This window comes from Eschscholzia californica, unplaced genomic scaffold (assembly GCF_041429995.1).
Source record: "Eschscholzia californica isolate CP2 unplaced genomic scaffold, dmEscCali1.0.p SCAF_3, whole genome shotgun sequence".
NCBI lineage: Eukaryota > Viridiplantae > Streptophyta > Magnoliopsida > Ranunculales > Papaveraceae > Eschscholzia > Eschscholzia californica.
In genome coordinates this window covers 53262058-53282700 of record NW_028238420.1, presented here as the reverse complement: position 1 = coordinate 53282700, position 20643 = coordinate 53262058, and the positions used below count along the sequence as shown (strand labels likewise).

The 20643-nt window shown below is 37.3% G+C and overlaps 3 protein-coding genes across 6 annotated transcripts; 1 reads left to right on the top strand and 2 right to left on the bottom strand.

The window, feature by feature from the left end:
• LOC147551816 (regulator of nonsense transcripts UPF3-like) lies at positions 1-10445 on the top strand. 4 transcript variants are annotated; one of them, XR_015238004.1, is made up of 13 exons: positions 186-771; positions 1183-1289; positions 2862-2957; positions 3063-3161; positions 3303-3382; positions 4755-4868; positions 5981-6128; positions 7204-7277; positions 7374-8091; positions 8203-8327; positions 8430-8482; positions 9718-9808; positions 10008-10445. XR_015238004.1 is itself a non-coding variant. In XM_086670283.1 (12 exons), exons 1-11 carry the CDS (start codon positions 632-634, stop codon positions 8466-8468), a joined length of 1740 nt encoding a protein of 579 aa, XP_086526409.1. In that variant the 5' UTR covers positions 1-631; the 3' UTR covers positions 8469-8482; positions 9718-10445. The 4 variants fall into 4 exon arrangements, 2 of the variants coding, with proteins under 2 accessions (XP_086526409.1, XP_086526410.1); XR_015238005.1 differs by having other exon boundaries at positions 224-771; positions 4758-4868; XM_086670283.1 differs by having other exon boundaries at positions 1-771; positions 9718-10445.
• Positions 10446-11953: 1508 nt separating this feature from the next.
• LOC147551815 (uncharacterized) lies at positions 11954-14026 on the bottom strand. Its single transcript, XM_086670289.1, has 2 exons — positions 13818-14026; positions 11954-12331 (listed from the first exon to the last, which is right to left on the bottom strand). The coding sequence occupies exons 1-2, from the start codon at positions 13894-13896 to the stop codon at positions 12090-12092; spliced, it is 321 nt and encodes a 106-aa protein (XP_086526415.1). The 5' UTR covers positions 13897-14026; the 3' UTR covers positions 11954-12089.
• Positions 14027-15722: 1696 nt separating this feature from the next.
• LOC147551814 (elongation factor 1-gamma 2-like) lies at positions 15723-20056 on the bottom strand. Its single transcript, XM_086670278.1, has 8 exons — positions 19344-20056; positions 19190-19233; positions 17952-18101; positions 17804-17864; positions 17675-17727; positions 17410-17511; positions 16784-17294; positions 15723-16359 (listed from the first exon to the last, which is right to left on the bottom strand). Exons 2-8 carry the CDS (start codon positions 19196-19198, stop codon positions 15980-15982), a joined length of 1266 nt encoding a protein of 421 aa, XP_086526404.1. The 5' UTR covers positions 19199-19233; positions 19344-20056; the 3' UTR covers positions 15723-15979.
• Between the last annotated feature and the right edge of the window lie 587 nt (positions 20057-20643).

The following is a 20643-nucleotide window of genomic DNA, read 5'->3' as shown; positions in this document are numbered from 1 at the left end:
AGAAAGAGAGAGGAAGAGACGGGAACTAGAAAGATAGATTGAGTAAGAAAAGTCTTTTCTCATCTTTATGGTAGGAACTTTTTTAAGCCTATTTGCCAACTTTTTTCTCTCACAAGAAATCTATTTGCACACTATTTAGGCTCTATCAAACGTTAGAAATCGATTTTCTTACCCACTTTAGAAGCGTATCAAACATACCCTTATTCCCAATTTTTTTTTTGGTTGCCCAACCTTTTTGTTCCTCGGTATAGATAGTTCCATAAGAAAATTTCTGTCGAAAAACAGATGTGCTTATACGCTTTCTCAATACGTGCTCACACACAAGAAGAACTCCTAAATCTTTTGTCCCAGTGTTAGCCAAGAGTAAGAAGAGAGAGAAAAGGAGACTCATCCTCGTTGTTTCATAAGAAATTGCTTCCAATTTGCGACTGTTCTGACATGTCCGTAGATCAAACCTAACCCTAATATTAGGGTTAAAATCTTATCACAAACTCTTCCCCCAAATTTTACAAAGAGAAGAAGATGTAATTTCACCACAAAGTTGAGTTATTGAACAAACACTAGCCGACCTATCCAAAAAAAAATTCAGTTTTTACCTCATCAATCAGTTCATATTTAGGGTTTGTAACTCATGAAGGATCAATTCGATCGAACCAAAGTTGTGCTCCGGCACTTACCTCCAGCGTTTACCAAGACTGCTCTGATTGAACAAATCGATGGCAGATTCGCTGGTCGTTACAACTGGGTCTCCTTTCGTCCCGGAAAAACCAGGTTCCTTTGCTTTCGTTTCTGCTTTAACAATAATTTCTCTCTCTCTCTATCTTTGTTCAGTGGGTTTGATTCAATGATTTGTTGATCAATTGGTATAATTTGTTCCTGTTTGGATTATATTCTATCTTCATACAGATTTTAAATGCATATCTGAGAACCAAATCGAGCATCTTTAGTTTTAAAATTCGTAACTTTGGGACAAGTTGGGAGTATTTCTTGAGTACTTAGATTAGTTGCTTCAGTTAGTTGATTTCTAAGGGGGGTTTTCCCTCTATATTATTTTACTAGGGATGTCATTGCATGCATGTATTACTTATGAAGTGCATGGATCATCTGATGAAGCTGATTTTTGTTTTACTGGTTAACTTTGAACAAATTGGACCAACAACTTACACTTTTTGATTTGTGCAGCCATAAACGCCTGCAATACTCACGAGCTTACTTAGATTTTAAGAAGCCAGATGATGTTTTCGAGTTCGCGGAGTTCTTTAATGGGCGTACTTTTGTTTACGACAAAGGTAACCTTTTTTGCCTTTTATCTTTTGTCACTTACCACTACAAGTGGTTATTACTTGTTAGTGGCCTTTTCTTATGGAAATGTTTGTTCAAGTGGTACTTTTCCCGTTTGTGGTGCCTTAAGTGCCACCGTGTCGGTAGGTAGTTGACTTATCGCTGATCCATATCTTTGACAAAATGGTTTTTCGCACTTAATTTTGAACGACAAAGATAGAAAGTTTATGACGATTGTCATTTCGCACCAATAAATCAAGTATCATGGTTGTGAATCTATTGTGCAGTATCCTTCCTTTTCTAAAACGAGAAAACAAAATTAATTGTTTAGTAGTTTCCGTGTTAATTCTAAAGCATGAATACTTACGAGCGTTTCGTCAAAATGTTTAGAACTGCTAGACTTCAAAAAAGTTTTTCCTCTACTATTTGAAACTCTATCTTATACCACTCAAACAGCCTCTTGCTTGGCATAAGAGGTGTTTACCTCAAATAGTGGGGGGTGTCTGCCTCTTTCTTTGCATCATTGTGTCCTTCTAGCCTTTTTAGAATTTTCTTCTCTTTTATGTAAAAATATACGGTTGATTGTTATTACTTATTACCATTAGCAAGGAATGAATAATTGTTGCTTAGAAAAGCAACTAAACATTTTCCTTTTTTCTGCATTTAACCTATGAAGGTGAGATCTCAATCTAAACTGGTGCTGAAGCTTGGGTTGTTGTAACCATTTTACAGGCTGACAGTCAATCTTCCACCTTGTACATTGATATACAAGAAAGCTTCTTTAGGCTTGATGTTATATGTATATGTATATATATATATATATGTGTGTGTGTGTGTGTGTGTGTATTGGGTTTAGAGATATTGTGTTAAACAAAGGGCATATATTGGTCATTGGAAATCAAGTTTCAATCGGGCCATTTTGAAGTTTAAGTTAGAAAGCTAGACCATTTTGTTCACGTTAGAGGACCAATGGATTCCCTTGGATAATGCCTTAATTGTCAGTGTTATGAGGGTAGCTTAATTTAAACGCTTCTGTCTTGAGTGTATACCTTATACGAATTCTATACTGGGCCATGACAAACATCTTGAAGTTGTATGAAAATTTTGAAACATGTCTCTTTTATTCTTTTTGGTGCAGTTCTTAATATATTTTTAATCCGAATTAAATATAATTAGTGCTTTAGGCACCGTCAAGATCTGGGGCATAAGCTGCCCGACCATATCTTTTTCTCCTGAAAGCTCAAACTACAAAGAATACAAGTTTTATTAATGAAAATGAGACAAGGGATAGGAAGTTGTTACCAATAGGCTGTTTCCTAATTGTCTACATCTTGTTAAATTTTCATCTTTCTTTATATTACTAAGGAGGGGATACTTTCTTGTTAACGTAAGATGCCAACATATGATTTCCATGGCCAATGTTTTTCAGGCCCTGGGTCTTTTGATGTTGTTTTGAGCTCTGACATAAGCTCCAAGAGTCCGATTTGTCATAAAAGTTTGCGTTTTAACCATATAGTTTGAATTATGATTGTTGTTGTGTTAACATTTTTGTTTGCCGCTCAAACTGATGCGTTTACCAGGTTCTCAATTTAAAACTATTGTCGAATATGCCCCTTCCCAGCGGGTTCCGAAGCAGCGCTCCAAAAAAGATGGTCGTGAGGGGACCATATATAAAGGTAAGCCTATGATTTCATTTGTCAATCTTTTAGAGGTATGTCCACATTGGTCGGTATGTGTTATCTGATTTCTTTTGATTGGCACACTTTTTGGTAAATGTCTAGATCCTGAATATTTGGAATTTCTTGAACGTCTGGCAAAACCTGTTGAGTATCTTCCCAGTGCAGAGATACAATTGGAAAGACGGGAAGCTGAGCGAGCTGGTTAGTTGAATACTTAAAGAATCGTTAGTTGAATACTTAAAGAATGGCATGCAAGTAGTTATACTACAAGAAAAGAAACGACAGAGGAAGTTTAAAATGGGTTACTCATGTTTCATATTTATTCTTCTTTTGGTTCTCTAGGTGCAGCGAAGGAGGCTCCCATTGTTACCCCTTTAATGGAATTTATTCGCCAGAAAAGAGCTGCAAAGAGTGTATCCCAGGTGTGTTGATCTGAAAATATATTTTTATTGTGTTATTTTTTCAATATTCAAGGTCCAAGTTATGCTTCAATGGTGATGTCAATTTTTATTGCCTCCTAATTTTTTTTTCTGTATAGTTTTCTCTTCTTCTATATATTCAATCTAATTTTCAAAAAAAAAAGAATTACTAAACTTTTTTTCTGTTAGCTTACATGAAATTGTCTGAAGATTGAACATTTATAGTCTTAACATGTCTGTGAATAATTACACTATTTTTTAGATCAAATTGGCGACGAACTATCAAACTAGTCCGTATGGCTGAGTTGTTGAAATTGTGACTCAGTCTTGATTGGAACCGAGACTGAAACAAAGTTGAGTTTTCCTTGACACTCACACACCTCGACAATGCTTTTCCTTGTTCTTCTTGGTTTGTTTATTTCTCTATTTGAAAACCTCAGCCAGAGGAAAAAAGAGATGGGGCTAAATCGAAGCTTATATACCTAGTTTAAGCACGTACACCAATGGTGTTCGAGTAACTCCTGAGTTACCCTAGAATCCAACTTCACAGCCATATGGTTTCACTTGCACATAAAAAGACTAGCAGAGCTTAGTTAAGCATATCTTGGGCAGTTAATGTTCACCAAATCTACAGCAGTCAAATTGTAGCCCAAGACAAGTAGCCTATTAATGTGGTAGTTAATTTCTGGACACTATAAGCAGGTTCAGTTTCCATTTCTGAGTAAATAGTTTTATTTCACGAGGAAACAGGAGATTTGGGTGAGTAAATGTTTTGCAATGACAGTACGTAAAGCATATGTTCACCTCCAGAAATGGTCAATGGAACTGAAATACTACATATGATATTGCATGCAGTATATATATATATATATATATGCGAGCAAAAGATTAATTGAGACACAAAATTAAATGCTCAGGTAGCGGGGTTCAGTAAGTTGATTTAGTAACTTTTTTTGTTTTAAGTTCACCTTCAACGTGGAAAACAATTTCAATGTCAGATATCTCGTACCGTTGATAGTATATTAAATGAATGACATTAAGCATCCTTTTTTAGGTCTATTATTTTGTTCACAGGATTCAGGATGGTAATGTAAATATTTAATACTATCAGCAAAACTCAGATATTCAAACAGTCATCAGTCATATGTATTGCATTGAGTTGTGTAACAAAAAAGCATTTGCATGCCTTGGGTGATTATGTATGGCATTGAGGTGTGTAAAAAAAATTGGATACATGGTGGTCCACCTTATGAATATCTGTACCCAGTACCTCAGAGACTTCCGTTGTTGACAATATGTCAATGCACGTTAAAGTGTCCATTTTTTGTATTCTATGAGAAGTTTGTCATGAAATTAATTTTATTATTGATGGCAGAAGTCCTCTTCAAACGGCAAGATTAGCAGACGAGTTGTTGGAGCTTCACCTAGTAGTTCAAGATCAACTTCCAGTAAGCGAAGTGCCGAGAAGAAAAGAGCATCTGCTTCAATGGTACATGTGTTCCTTTCAGCTATTATTTCTGATTCCTTTTAAGTCGTTTACTGGAGGTGGATTTAAATACCTGACATCCTTTTGGAATTTATTGCTGATTCCTCTTTTAAGTTCTCCTTGCTCCTTTAAGTTTGTTGTATTCTTATCGGTTTGACCTCATTTATTGCTTTTCAAGATTTCTTCCTTGTTTCGACTAAAAGTTCAATAGACTTCGTATGGAGTTCCTAAAGTAAGATAAGTTACATGTTACTTTCGGTTACAAGAATTGTTTCCACTTTCCAAGTTAACTCAATTTTATCTGGATTTTACAGCTTTTTATTTACTTTTGATACTTCGGTTCTATCTTATTAACCCCTTTAAAATGGCATTCTTGTGCGGGCAGCATGATGTGATGACCGATGATATCAAGTTAGCAATCTTAGTTAGGAGAGCAATAGAGCATAATAAATGTTTTACACGTTTTGTTGTCATTTCCTGATTTATTTGGTTTAAGTGGTTTACCCGTTGTATTACTAAGATTTAAGAATTGAAATTGAGCAAGAATGTGTTGCAGGTCTTGTGAGCATGGCCTTGTGAGCATGGCCTTGTGAGCATGGCCTTGTTGATGAATACTAACATTCTCATATGTATGAGACTATGAGTAGATAATTAGATATATTGGATGTAGAGATAAATTTGGTATCATTATTAAAGATATCAGACTGAAAGAGATTAGGGTAAAGGATGCAAAACAAACAGTAAATTTTTTAACATATATGTCACCGTGGAGGAAATGGACAGAAAGTTACACTCACAAAAAGAATAACGCTTAGCTGATGTAATTCACTATAAACCTCTTTGTACCAGCTTGGAAAGTCATTTTACACTTTTTTTATGCTTTTGTTGTTTTAAACCTTCATCTATTTATTTCCTTTAGGACATTATCTTCTTAGAATCCTATACATGTTTCTGCAAAATATTACTATGGTTTCTTCTGTTTATCATCTTTTCAGATGCTGCTTGCTTTGAAGTCCCCTCAACCTTTATTTGTTTTTGTCCTTCCTATGTTTAAACTGATAGTCAGGTATAGTAATTGTGACATTTCATATTGAATTTTCTTGTTTGATCGGCAGTATGTTCTAAGAGACGGCACAAAAAGTTCAACTGGGAAAGAGAAACCGACTTATATCTTAGTGCCAAGGCGAGAGAATCAGCAGCTTTCAGATAAGTCAATTTCTGTGGCTTCTGCAAGTGGAACGGAAACAGCTCAAGATGAAATTGGTATGACCAGGATTCGATTTTAATCAGTTAATAGCAATTTTATGGATTTCCCTTCAGTTAGGACCCTCAATAGATAACTGCATGTTGCCTGGAGTATTTCTCTGTCTAGTATTTGCGTCCATCATGAGATAAGTAAAGTTACTTATGCCAAGTTTTTGGATCGGGTACAATTTTTTGGGTTGCATGTTTCTGATTTACGAGTTTTTTGGAGTTATGGAACTCTGGAACACCACGAAGGCTTCTTTTTTGCTTGGCGCAAGTGTACAACTCTGTGGCCAAGGTGTGGTGACCTAATCACCTAACCACGCTAGATAATAGGTTGTTTTTGTAAATTATTTGAAATATATGCGTCATGGCCAAATCTCTTCACGAGAACCGGTTCTCCACCCCCAGCTGAGCCTAGCCTCATTTTGAGCTCGACTTCTTTTCCTGAAATTTGAATTAATATATTGAAGGGAGAAAGAACCTACAAGGAGGGCCTTAGGGAATGAAATTGATTCAAACTCTAAGGAGAAAAAAACTATAAAGATAATCACTTGCCAGTTATGAACGAAGTCCACAAAAGTAAGATTCCTTGCCCATACGAAACTACTAGTCCAATGGTAAATAGTTGCTTTAAACTTGAGGAAGCTTTAGCTGTTGAAAGTTCTCGGTGAAGATTGGGTTGTTTCCTGCTTTCCGAATCTCCCAAAATATGCCTTCAGGATTGAGCCCAACTGCCCAACTACTTAACTCTCTAGTCCCACTATTCTTTAACCAACCTTGAGTTTATCAAGGTGATATGTTGTTCCAAAATGACTAAACTATCATTTCGTCCGTTCCGCATGTTCATAACATTGTCTGGACCAAGATTATGCACTTCTTTTCCATAGAGGCTTGCTGGTAATTTTTTTTTTCAATGGACATTGATTGTGCATATTTGTTGTTATGAACTCAATTTGGCATTTTGGCTATGTTATTATCAAATATCATCCACAGATTTTTCTGAATTGTATCCATTACATCTCCTCTCATGAATTTTTAGCATGATCATTTAAAGAGTTTGCAGCCATGCGCACTGATATAGCTATTTCAGGTACTTCTGGGCCAGCTGATCCTACTAAGAAGAAAATACTGCTATTGAAAGGGAAAGAGAGAGAAAGTACTCATGTAAGGTTCTTGATATTTTGGGGTTCATTTGTTGAGGCCCGATCTTTTATTATATATTTGTATTTTGTAGCACTTATTTCATAATGTGAATAACAGGCTTCTGAGGGTATTTCTCCACAATTAAGTGTCACTCCTCCGATGAAAAACTCGGTTGGTACATCTAACTTTAAACAGTCGCAGAGACGTGAGTCAAGTGGAAGGATGGTCAAAAGCATACTCTCAAACAAGGATGCACAAACTGGACAACAAATCCTATCTTCGAATTTTGACAAGGATAAACGACCACCTCGATCCACCAACATATATTCAGCTTCTGGTGTTTCACGAGCTACATATAATTCTGATTTTGATTCAAAACGGGGTATAGATGACAAGACTGTGGGAAATGATGACCGTAGTTTTGGTTTTAGCACCGATAAGCAAGAAAGGCGCACCAGAAATAAGGATAGACCTGATCGTGGTGTTTGGACTCTGCGTCGTTCAGATGGATCGCATGCAAGTGACGAATCGTTGTCAGATATTAGGGAAGAAGGAACAATGGTTACTCGAACTGTACCCGTCCGTGGGGTCAGTAAACCTGGAGATGATCCAGTAGAAACTGATTCCAATAACAAACTGTCAGCTCCCAGTGGCAGACCCAGAAACGGGGATGCAGCAACTCACTATTCCCGATCTGGACGTGGTGGTAATTCATCTGCCTATGACCTTTCATCAAGTAATGCAGAACTGAAAGTTGACATGCTTCGAACTAACAGAAGTGGAGAATTTAAAAGCCTTGGAGGTGGACGTAGCAATTCCTCTTCTGTTGAAAATGGTTAGTATTTCCATCAATGAAGATTATTATTTATTGTCTACTTAACGGATAACTATCTTGTGAATTGTGATTTCTATTTCTTGCGGCTTACTCATTAATCATTTTTGTCAGGTTCTCATAGATATGCTGGTCGCCGTGGACCAGCAGCTCATGCAATCAAGGATATGGATGGCTCCGTGGGTGCAAGTGATGTAAAGCCTTCCAGGAGAGGTGCTACTAGCTACGGTTCCCATGAGGTGTACCTACTACCAACTAATATCGTTGATTTCCAGTTAACTTCTACATGTCAATTCTGACAGATTGTTATTAGTCCACTGACCTCCTTAATGCATCTGCAGAAGCAAGTATGGGTCCAGAAGTCGGGAGCGGGGTCTTAGTACATCTTAAAGTGGTATGCTTGATGCCTACATTTTTCGAGTGTGTTTTGTCCTATGAATCTGATTCAGGAAACTTAGATTTATTACCACATCCCAAGGGGTTAGGCCCACTTTTTACAGGTCAGTGGGATATCTTTATGCCCAAAACCTTGTGGTAGTCATTTATTTAGTACCTCCAGAGGGGCAGAATCTGCCATTCTAGTACTTAACAGGGGATTTCTTCTACAAACACAAAGTTTATGCCCCACCCTTACGCCACATCTTCATTTAGCTTTACATAATTAGAGTTGCATGAAAATTGAGACGTAGGTCTTTTCATTGCATAGTTCACAGACTTAAGGCGGGATGTACCCATAGCTCCTCTAACCCTTAACCTTGAGTTCAGAAACAAAGTTTTTAACACACCAGCTGAGGGTTGTTGCCACATGCAAATAGATATGAGAACACAAGTCTGATTAGGTTTAGATATGGTGATTGTTTTCCCCATTAGTTGTGAATGTCTTCGCTAGTTGGTGGTTGAAGACATATGGTAATCCTTCTTGCCACTGAAGAAAAGTTTTGCCTGGATCTGTGAGTACACTTGAATCGCACCTAGTACAAAATTGAGTTAAACAACATACATTTTATTTTGGATACTTGAAGTTCAAACTTGTAGATATTACATGCTATTCTTTTGTGAATCTCTCTATTGACCCGGACAACAAGGTAGGCAAGATGAGGAGAGTATCATATGCTGTCCACGTTAGTATGAAATTTAGAGTGGCTCATGGTATAATATTATTACTGATACGGTAAGTTTCTCATATGATGCATAATGTATCATTATGATTGTATAAACTTTGTGGTCTTTAATGAGCTGTGGTCATTTTTCTCATTATAATTGTTTCCAACTTTTACTTTTTTCCATTTTGTATATGGCCGAGCTATCAGAATGGATGGCTTCATGAGTTCTAGCTCTTGATTTTCAATTTTGGTTATAATTCCATGGAGCGGCCAATACTCCTATGTTTTTATATACCATTTATATGCTTGCCATTTGCACAACAGTAAAAAATTTTGTACTCAGTATACAAGTTCGGATTCCATCCGAACACATTGAGATTATGTTAGAGGGTTTTTGCCACTTTGCTCCTCACTGACTAACATTTGTTAGACTACATTCCATTTACAATGTGAGCACATAGAGTATGATAGAGCGGCAGGATTCATTTGGCCTAACTGACCATCATTTCTTCATTCTACTTTTCAGCTTTCAAGACAAAATTGGGACTTGATTTTGGCAATTGCAGCATTGTCTCTTCTACCATTTTTGGCAAATCAAAGAGTCTTGTCTCATTCAGGTAGTGATGTATTGCCATAATTTCCAGTCTTCAAGATTCATGTATGGTTTTGATTACAGGGGCCTCGTACAATCTCTGGTATTACAAATAGATGATCCCCATTGTTATATAATAAGAGTTATATAGCGAAAGGAACATCATTTGAGAATCAGTTGACTTGAATAAGATACTGAGACTAAAGAACATTCTACACTTATAGCTCGACCAGAAAGATGACGACGAAGATGAGAAAGAAAAAGAGATAGCTAAAATTATATGTATATGGTCAAATTTTCACTGGCTTCTCCCTCTACCAATGAGAAAGACTCAGTGGAGCTATGAATTGGATGCTGGAGGGGCGTTATTACATGTGAAGAGCTCGACGAAAATCCAGGAGCTAACTCAACTAGGAGAGAGGTGGGTAGGAGGATTATTACTGGGTTTTAGTTGAACTTTTGTTTTGAAACTGTGAATATACATACAAATGCTGGGCAACAGTTGTGTGAGTGTTGTTCTGTTCTCATTACACCCGTCATCATCATCGTCGTCATCGTATGTGGATATCAATATATATTTCTATGTTTGACTGGGAAAGCCATAGCATGTAATATGTTAAAACATGTAGGCTATGTTTATACTAATTGGGTTTTGGAGTACCTATCTGTTTTTATTGTGTTGAAATATACCTATCTGTTTAGATGTCTGGGATATAAATGTGTTGCCTTCTGGTGAAGATTAGGGAAGCTTTCTTTTGTCATCTTCTTTATGCACAACCCAGATCCTTTCGACTCGTAAAACGTGTGCACCTGAAGTGTTATGATCTGGTGACATCTTGGTCATTGGCAAGGAGTGTTTACACATTGAGCTTTTCCATTAGTGAAGCTACAATTGGTCTAGCAGAGGGTTCAGATGGTCTACCCTACCCATTAGTGGATGTTTCAGATAGGACTGCCCTTAGTTTGAGAGTTTGAAATGAGGTTTTGAAATTGAGATTAGGTTTAGAAATCAAGAGTTTTGATGGGTATTTTAGGGGTTGAAGGAAGGATGGAGTGTGAGATAGTGATAGGGAAGAAGAAATGCTAAATGTACAAAGAATCTTTGACAAGATTCTTGACAAAATGCTAAGTGAACGGTCCAGATCAAAGTCAAACTTTGAAAAATTTTGATCAACTTTTGTTTTTTTTTTTTAAGAAAGTTAAACCATGCATCTTAACCACTTGGTCGAGCCAATGCTGGTCTACTTAGTGTTGAGAGAGAGACACCTCCTTCCTCATCTTTCGTCACTATTTTTAATCTTTCTTGTTCTTCCTTCCACTAGTACCGTTTCCATTTATCTTTTTTCTCTCATTCGCTCTCCTCTTCTCTCTCTCCAACCGTTTATTTTTTTATATTTCAGATATCTTTTACCAGAAAACCGTCAAGTTTGGGGGAATTCTCCTTTTCCAGATACCCTTTTCGTCTAGTATCATGGTGACTTGAAACCTCGATTGTCAATCTCTGCCAAAAGATCTAGTTTTTACTCTCTCTACTATCTAGTTTGCCAACGATAATGGCTACTCAAATATTCGAATAGGACCCAATGTGTTCTTCAAGTTGGATTCTCAATCTCAAGTTCGAGTCTCAGAAGTCTAGTGGTTCTTGTAGTTGTTCCGTCAATGAAGTATTCTCTCACTTCGTCACCTTCATCTGGTTTTCATTATGTTAGGGAAAGTACAAAAGGCTGGAGGAGGCGGAGAGAAGAGGAAAGTACAAAAGGGTGGAGGATATAGAGGAGAGAGGGAGGAGAGGCAGAGAAGAAAGTATAAAGGAAGATGGTGGAGGTGGAAGGAAGAAAAATAATGATGGTGACGGAGTTGGTGAAGGATATGAGAAAGAAGTTGTTTTGTTTCCCTTATATATGTATACATACATATGCAATATTTTACATTCGTGTTTGGTTATTTATGGTTCAACTTCATCCACTAACCAAATCAAACAGCTCAGAGGGGGATTAGATGTCTTTTGGCGACAGAAGGCAGTAGAAACACCTTCATTTCTAGATGACATGAGGTTGAGGTTATCTTAAACATGTAATTGCTAATGACCAAAGAAAGGGAAAGGGAAACTGGATTAGAATTCAATTTCCAAAATAACATTTAATAAGCAAAAAAAGAAAGAAAAGTCGAATTTTAATGGTAAAAAAATGGTCATATAATATGGGAAAGAAAGAGCTAAATCCACAAGTACTAACAGTTGTTGTCTACATACATTTGGAACATACCTCACCAAAACTTACAGTAATTTAATTAATGAGAAAAATATCTCAATCTCGAAGCCCCAATTCAAGTTCGAGTTCATCGTCCTCTTCAAAAAGCCTTAATAGACGGGCATGTTGTTCTTCTCTCTTCTTCTTTTGCCACATCTTGAATATAAACACAGACAATGCGACAACGCCTGCTAGGGCAAGGCATATAATAACTACCTTGAGCCCGGTTTTATTACTGGACGAAGGATGGCTTTCTGCTTTTAATCCATCTTTAGAACTTGATGGGTCAGTTGCTAAGCCTGAAAAATAATTGATATATGTTGGTTATCTAGAAAAAGTAAAATAAGAATAAAATAAGTAAATAAATCATTGCAAGTTTAACGTTGTTAGTTATATAGAGATCCTGCTTCTGTACAAAATCTAAAGACGTGTTCCTGAATGTGCTTACACACCTTTTATCTTTTCCTGATATATTTAGAATGGCCAAAACAATGCAGGAAGCTAATACTAGTAGCTAATTTATACTCAAACATAGAGATGCAGATCGTGATTTCAAATGTAACCACGCGCTATTGAAGCTACTCAAGAGTCGGGACTTATATCGAATCTTCTTACTTGTGAGCAATCTAAAGCAACTAAAAGACACTAGCACATATCTTTAAGACATTAGATGGGCATGTATTCTATATTTGATATGAACAAAAGCATGAATCGAACTTGTTGAGACCTGGCAGGTAGATCGCTCTTATACATGGTATAAGTACCGGTGCATGATACAGTGCCATGTTAGTCTACGATATGCTAGGGATATACTTCCTCAGTGAGCTATTTCCAAATGCAGTATATTTTGAAATAGTTCTCTAGAAAACATATACTTTCTATGATGCATATACAATAGATACATGTACTATCAGACATTCTATCTTCTTAAATCTTGAAGTCTTAACTAGTAAACAACGAAAATTAAGGCTGAAGGTTTCGGTGCCAAATTTAGGGTACTGGTTTGCAAACCCACAAATCAAATTTAGAATCATTCGTTGCATAAACATTACTTTATGGTTTGCTATATAAACCCACCCTACTTGATAGAAAGAAAACTATATAATCTAAGCACGCAAGAGGAAGATATACGCGCTAAAACTGGGGAACGTAAGCAAAGATAAGTAAAGGATTCTTATGCATGTTTTCTAAATTCGTTTCTCGAGTCTTCACGTTTCAAGTTTCCAAGGCTTCCCCATGCACTGATATGTTCTTCCTAATATCTAGCTAATAAACACTTATACATTCCCTCATAGACCATTTCTGCTACCAGCCTCGTACTTTTCGGCGTCCATCTTCCGTTTGATTATTCCATTGCATGATAAAATTACTAAGAGCATATAAACTAATCAACCCATAACAAACAATCAAATAATAACCTAGTTGAAGATTAGCATACCATAGTAAAGAAGTTACCCCTAACACAGATGTTTTAGGAAAACCTAATTACTACAAATATCCTCAACAGTTGGAAAAAACAAAAAAAACAACTAGTATAACAAATTATTTCTTTGGTTAGTAACAAATCAACCTAACTAACCAATTCGTAATAGAAACCCTAAAATTAAATGACTCGTACAAAACCAAAAATTCTCAATTCGACCAAACAACAATTGAACACACAAGACACCTAAGCTATAATTCTAGGTCAATTTTTGATGGGGTTTCGTTTAAATTTCAAAAGGGAAATGAGAATACAATAAAGATCTGAAAAATTGAGAGAGAGAGAGAGAGAGGGGGGAGAACCTGAGAGTAGTAGGAGAGAAAGGGAGGAGAAGAAGAGTAAGTAACGGGGAGAAGATCGACGACATGAAATTTCAGTCATGTCTTTATGGAGTAGTAGTTTATTTTCTCTTTCTCTCTCTAGATTTGTTTGGACATCAATCGAGGAGGAGGAGGAGTCTCGAAGTGATCGATCGATCGATCTATTTTTGTTCAAGGAAGGAAGAAGAAGAAGAATTTAGGAGGATACCCAGCCAGCCAGATGAAGCTTTCTTGTTTAATCACAAATACTTGCTTCGCGTCTTCCTTACGTTTAATGCCTACACGTACAACACTTTCTTTGTCCCCACTGACCTCTCCTCCGTTATAACATCAATATTGATGTGCCTACCAAAATCTTAAACAAAAAAAAAAAATGTCAAGATCGGAACAAAAAAACCCCACAAAGGGCTAATAGTCAGTCCACCATCGCTTCCGAAAAGCTTAGAAATTTTTTGAACTACAAAATTTTGAACGGAAAAAAAAAAGTAGGGTTTATTTCCTCCCAACACACATATACATATCCTTAACGTTCTTTTAGTTTCTTTTTCATCTTTCTTCCCCTCCCACCACCACCACAATCAACTCCAGTAGGGACACCACCACCAACGTCGGTCTTCATCACCGTTGTCCTTCCTCGCCCCCCCCCCCCCTCCCCCCACACCTTACCTCTCTCTATCTCTCTTTTCTCCCCCCCTCTCTATTTTCTTCTCTTCTCTATGTTCCAGCGAAGGAAAAGGAAGAACAGAGAGAAAAAGATGAGAACACATAAGGGAAAAGGAAATTCTGGCGGGTGTTGTCAGCAGAGAGCCAATCGGCGACTTTCGTCTGGGAAAATCTAGGAAAATTTTGATTTTTCACCCTATGAAACTTTAAACGCTAGATTTTTTTTCTTGTTTTTCCGACTGACCTCCATTATAACTTTAAAATTGATGACGTGCCCGCTACAAAAACCCCATAATGGGCTAACGGATGACCCCTTTTCTGGAACACTGGTTCAGTGGACCCAGGAATTGCTTCTTTTAGAACCCACTTATCTAGACGAAGTACTCCAATGAAGGGGCCTTCCCTTTTGACGGAACTTAGAGAGATAGATGAAGGCATAGAGTAGATGGAGAGAGGGTGGAGAAAAATGGGAGAAGTAAGATAAAGAAAGAAGAAATATTAAAAAGAGATGAGAAAAAAATTCATACGAAGTTGTCGACACTGAGCTGACCAGCGACACAGAAGCCTGTTTACGGAACATTTTGATTTCCCCACCCTATGAAATTTTGAAACCTTCAAAATTTTCTTGGCCACCAGTCGGCTACCGCTTCGTAGAACCAAGAAAACTTCAGAGGTTCAAACTTTTTGGCGGAAAAAAACTTTTGGTTTTATTTCATACATCGCACACGCACTTTAATGTTTTTTCAATTTCTTTTCCTCCACCACAACCATCAACTCCAGCGACATCTCTACCATCAACTCTAGTGATACCTCCACCACCAACTCCGACTGCCATCACCATCCTCCACTCTCTTTCTCTCTCTCGGCCTCCCCCTCTATCTTGCTCTCTCTCTCCCCCGTCTCTCTCTTACCTCTTTTTTCTGAGTTTATCTGTTTTCTTCTCTCCACTATATTCTACCCGAGGATGCTTCCTTTGCTAGATCCAGAAATTGCATCATCTGGATCTGGGGGTCCAGATCCAGCAAAGGGGTCAATGGGAGTTACAGAGATAGAAAAAGGCAGAAGGTGGGAAGGAGACAGAGAAAGAGATAAAACATACCAGAATTGAAAATTCAATTGAAGTCTAAATGAAGTACAATCACATCTCAAATCATTTGTTTTCTATTTTAGAAAATTCATTCAAAGTCTCAGTTTGTTTAAATGACTGGAGTCCAAAACAAAGAAGAGTGCAATCAAAATCAATTTCAACAATAAAAATGCAACAACCACAGCCATAAACACCTAGTGACAGCTTCCTGTTTCCATATTTAAGATAGCAACTAACTACCGTATCAAGTATCTCAGTAACTAAAATGAAATTAAAAGCAAAGACCCGATCCGCTCAATTTAAACAAACTCAATTGAAGTCTGACAAACAAGTGAACTCTACCGTTTCAAAATTAGAAACAAGACTTAACTAGAGTAAGCCGAAAGATGATAAATCATTTGAAGCATTTAGCGTCCAACAAGGCTTCTCCTTCAAAAGGCTCTTGATCTTCAATCATTTGGTTAACACGTTCCTTTTGGACTTCGTCTGAAAGATCGACCTTGGTCCAGTTGTATAGTTCCATGTCGTAGCACTCGTCAATCACAAACTGAGGAATTTCTTGTCCACGGAAGAGCCACAATCCCTTTACCTTGTATGGTGGGTTAGTGCCAATCACAAGCATCTTTCCAAATGCATACTTACGGGCCAAGTCCATTCTCTGCAGGAAACCACCAACCTTGTTCATGGTAACGAAAGAAACGGTGTTCTCTTCATTGTATTTGTACTCGCAGAACCATAGAGAGTATCCTTCTGCATCGTACATATCCCAAAATCCTGCAAACGTAAAATTCATATAGGAGTTTATAAGATAGATAGACTTTGGATCATAAAGCATAAGACTTCAAGATCAACAGATTTATGCATAAAATCCCATCTTACTAAAAATAGGCAAGTCTCAAATAATAATTTTCAAAAAATAGATTCTTCCTATCGACCATGTGGTCGTTTATTTTGAAGAACGGCCCCTGCATTCAGATTAAGTTCAGCCTGACTTCAGTTGAGCAAAAATCAGCCAGTCAGTTATTCAGACCCTTGTGAGAATTAGAAAAAACAAACATTTTGGAATTTGACTCGAGTCGATTTTTAACTAGAATCAGATTTCATATCTAAATTTGTAAAAACAAGAAACACCACCTCAGACAGGATCCTGACAGGTATTTGCAGGTGTAAAAGTGCTAAGAACGAAGGATTATATTACCTTTAATTGCAACCTCACGGAAGTTGGTTTTAGTGTTCGAGTATAGCCTCTTCCAGTCATCCAATACCATCTTGCTTGGTGGCAAGAGATCAAGAGGATTCTTAGCTTTGGGCTTTGGTGCCTCTTCCTCTTCCACATCAACTTCTTTAGGCTTAGGAGCCTCCTTGACTTCTTTCTTTGGTGCATCCTTTGGCTTGGGTTTTGATGCCTCTTTAGCAGCAGCAGGTTTCTTGACAGACTGAATGGGTTGAACAGTATCTGCCTGCTTAATTTCACCCAATACCTTCTTGAAATTTGGTTGATTAACAATTGTCCAGAAGTATCTCTCAACATGTGGGAACTCTGAGGTGAAGCTCTTGGTCATGACCCGACTGAACCCCGTTGTCAAGTTGGTAACCATGATAATGTCAGCAAGAGTCACTGAATGGCCAACAAGGTAGGTATTGCTGGATAGGTGGCTGTTCAAAGCTACAAGAGCTCTTTTAAGGGCAGCAATTGCAGCTTCTTCAGCCTTAAATCAATTGAACAATAGAGAAACACATCAGATTAGAGAGAGAGAGAGAGAGAGAGAGAGATGGGGGGGGGGGGGGGGGGGGGAGTAGACTGAATGAATGGCATTAACTTACAGGAGGAAGGTATACGCCATAACCAATTCTTGGATAAAACCAACGTGAAGTATTGATGTCAATCTCTAATGCTGAAAAATCAATCCACTGTTCAATGTGACCCTGTACAAAAGAAGAACCAACGCCAAAATGAGAAAATATCATGATTTATCTTGAAACCTAAACAGTTTTACTGTTCAATAGCAAATTAGAAGGGAATAAAATATGAAGTTCAAATATCAAACTTATTTTAGGTTATCCAGATAGTTTTTGACATTCTTCTTACATATTCAATGGTTGATGACCCATAGAGAGGATTGTTTTCCTTCAAGCGAGTAACTGCCACAAATAAAAGAAATCTAATAGGCACCAAAATAATCATTAAGGATGAAAAAACACTGAAAACTTGTCTTACCATAACGTGCAATGGCATTACTCTCAAACACGGAACCCTCAGGTGTTTCCAGAACAGGAACCTACAAAGAATATAAAGGATTTTCAGATAAAACAAATATTTGAAGTAAAACAGATAGATAACAAAACTTAATAGAATACAAAAGTACCTTGCCCATAGGATTCATCTTAAGAAACTCGGGAGTCTTATTGGAAACACCCATCTCGAAGTTCTGGACGAGATCAACTTTGACACCACTGTACTCAGCGGCAATGAGCGCCTTCTGCGCATTTTTATTGCCATTTGTTGCATGCAAGACCTATATATCAAACAATGTCACCACGGGCATTCCTCAAAAGTAAACAATGACCCCAGTAGGAACGCTGATATGGTCCCAAAAAGTATGAACTATGAACCCCCCAAATCGATTCAAGTATGTAATGAACGAAAACTACTACAATAGCCCCTCACAAGACTTTTATGTTTGTTAGATGCAAAGTTTGAAAACACATGATTATGCCATGATAAGAAATCAGGTCTTAGGCTACCTATATATGTGTGTGTGTGTGTGTGTGTGTTTGTGTGTGCATTTTGCTTAAGAATCTGCCTCCTAAATGTGGAGAACCCTACAAGCACTTTCATAATCAAACATCTAACAAACCCAAAATACATACTTCTGTACACATTTCTTCTTACAAAAATTGCATGAAAGCCCTTATTTCTATGTCTGATATACATCTGAGCACGACAAATTTTGCTAAGCCATGTGTATAATTGTTTTTAGCAATACTTCGCAAGAACCTATTCGGCGGAATGCAATAAGTATCTCAAACTACTGCAATAGGCATCTTAGACTATTTGAAGTGAGTGTTAACTAACCACATATCAATCCGACTCTATGTATGTATAGTAAAATTTGGGCTATTGCACAATGAAATCACAACTTTTCAACTATGATAATAGAGTCCCGGTTGCTATAATCAAGTTCAATTTATTTTCTGAGACAAGTAAATTGCATCAAGAAGCTTCTAACGTCTGATTGAGGAGAACTCCTACTTAGTCGAATTGGCCTTTATATGGAGTCTTGCTTCCTCGCATAATATTCGAATCACAAAATCTCCCTCTACAAGTATCCAATACCAAAATACCAGTAACCTAAACCCTAGAGAAATCTACACCGACAAATAGATGACACACAGTGCAAGATCATAAGATCAAATAACCTAGCGCCTTTGATTTCAATCAACCAAATAATATAAGCTAAAAAATCAGGGAAGATCTAAAGTCTAATCTTCCAGAAACAACAAAATCCAAAAAAAGAAATACCTCATTAAGAACTACAATTCAAAATACAATTCAATCGATAAAGAGCTGAAGAGAACAAGAGGAAGAACAAGCAAAACTCACCAGGGCCATTGCTACCGGATATTGGGGATATTGTTATGTCAGATCTGATACAAAGAAGAACATAGATTGGAATTTCGAAAAGTAAAACATAATCCGAAAGGATCCAAATTGAGAAATTGAAGCCCTAAATATAAATAGTATATGGAAATCTTACATGCAGAAGAACTGAAAGTTCTTCCAAGAACCCTAGTTCTGCTGGCAACAGTGAGAGAGAGCGATGCAGACGATTTTTAGGGTTTGGGAGAGTTGGGTCTCGTATAGTTTTAGGGTTTTATATAGAGAGAATATAGACGTAGATCTGCGGATATACCGTTCCCATTTTTCAACTTTTTGGAAGGTTAACGGCGGCACCCATTTCTGTTACCGGCGCCTCCTCACAAATTAGACACTTCTACTTCTTTGTTTAATTCAAAATCATAGCATTCCGTGACCGTTTTGATAGTCGGACAAATCGGGTATCATTTGGTCGGACACCGGTCACCAACGAACAAATAAAAAAAAATATTCGAAATTAAAACTATTAGTAGCTAAATACAATTTTCTAAACTCTCACTTTACATTTCCAAAATAAATACAAAATTAAAAGATAATCATTGAGATTTCTTATAGATTACGATCCATTCTATTCTTCTTCTCATGGATTGCGATCGGTGTGTTATGGATCCTTGGGTTATTTGTAAGTTATTGAGATTTTGGAGGAGATAGAGAGACCAGAGAAGTAGAGAAACGAAGGCAAGATTAAGAAAATTGATTTTTAGAATTACATAATTTTACTCTTAAAATCTAACTGTTGTAGCTAACCCTACGAATCTAAAGGCTTAAAATCAATCAAATAGGTGGGTGAATATAACGGGTAGGATAAACGGAAAAAAGAAAAAACCCCACAAAGGGCTAATAGTCCGCCATTGCTTCTGAAAAGCTTAGAAATTTTTTGAAGTACAAAATTTTGAACGGAAAAAAAAATTGGGTTTGTTTCCCCCCAACACACACATACATATCCTTAACATTCTTCTAGTTTCTTCTTCATCCTTCTTACCCTCCCACCACCACCACAATCAACTCCAGTAGTAGGGACACCTCCACCACCAACTTCGCTCCACCACCAACTTCGGTCTTCAACACCGTTCTCCTTCCTCGCTTCCCTCACTCTATCTCTCTTTTCTCCCTCTCTATTTTCTTCTCTCCTTTGTGTTCCAGCCGAGGAAAAGGAAGAACAGAGAAAAAAAGATGAGAATACATAAGGGAAAAGGAAATTCTGGCAGGTGTTGTCAGCAAAGAGCCAGTCGGCGACTTTCGTCTGGGAGAATCCTAGAAAATTTTGATTTTCCTACACTTAAACGCTGGAATTTTTCTTGTATTTTTCGACTGACCTCCATTATAACTTTAAAATTGATGACGTGGCCGCGACAAAAACCCCATAATGGGCTAACGGATGACCCCTTTTCTAGAACCCT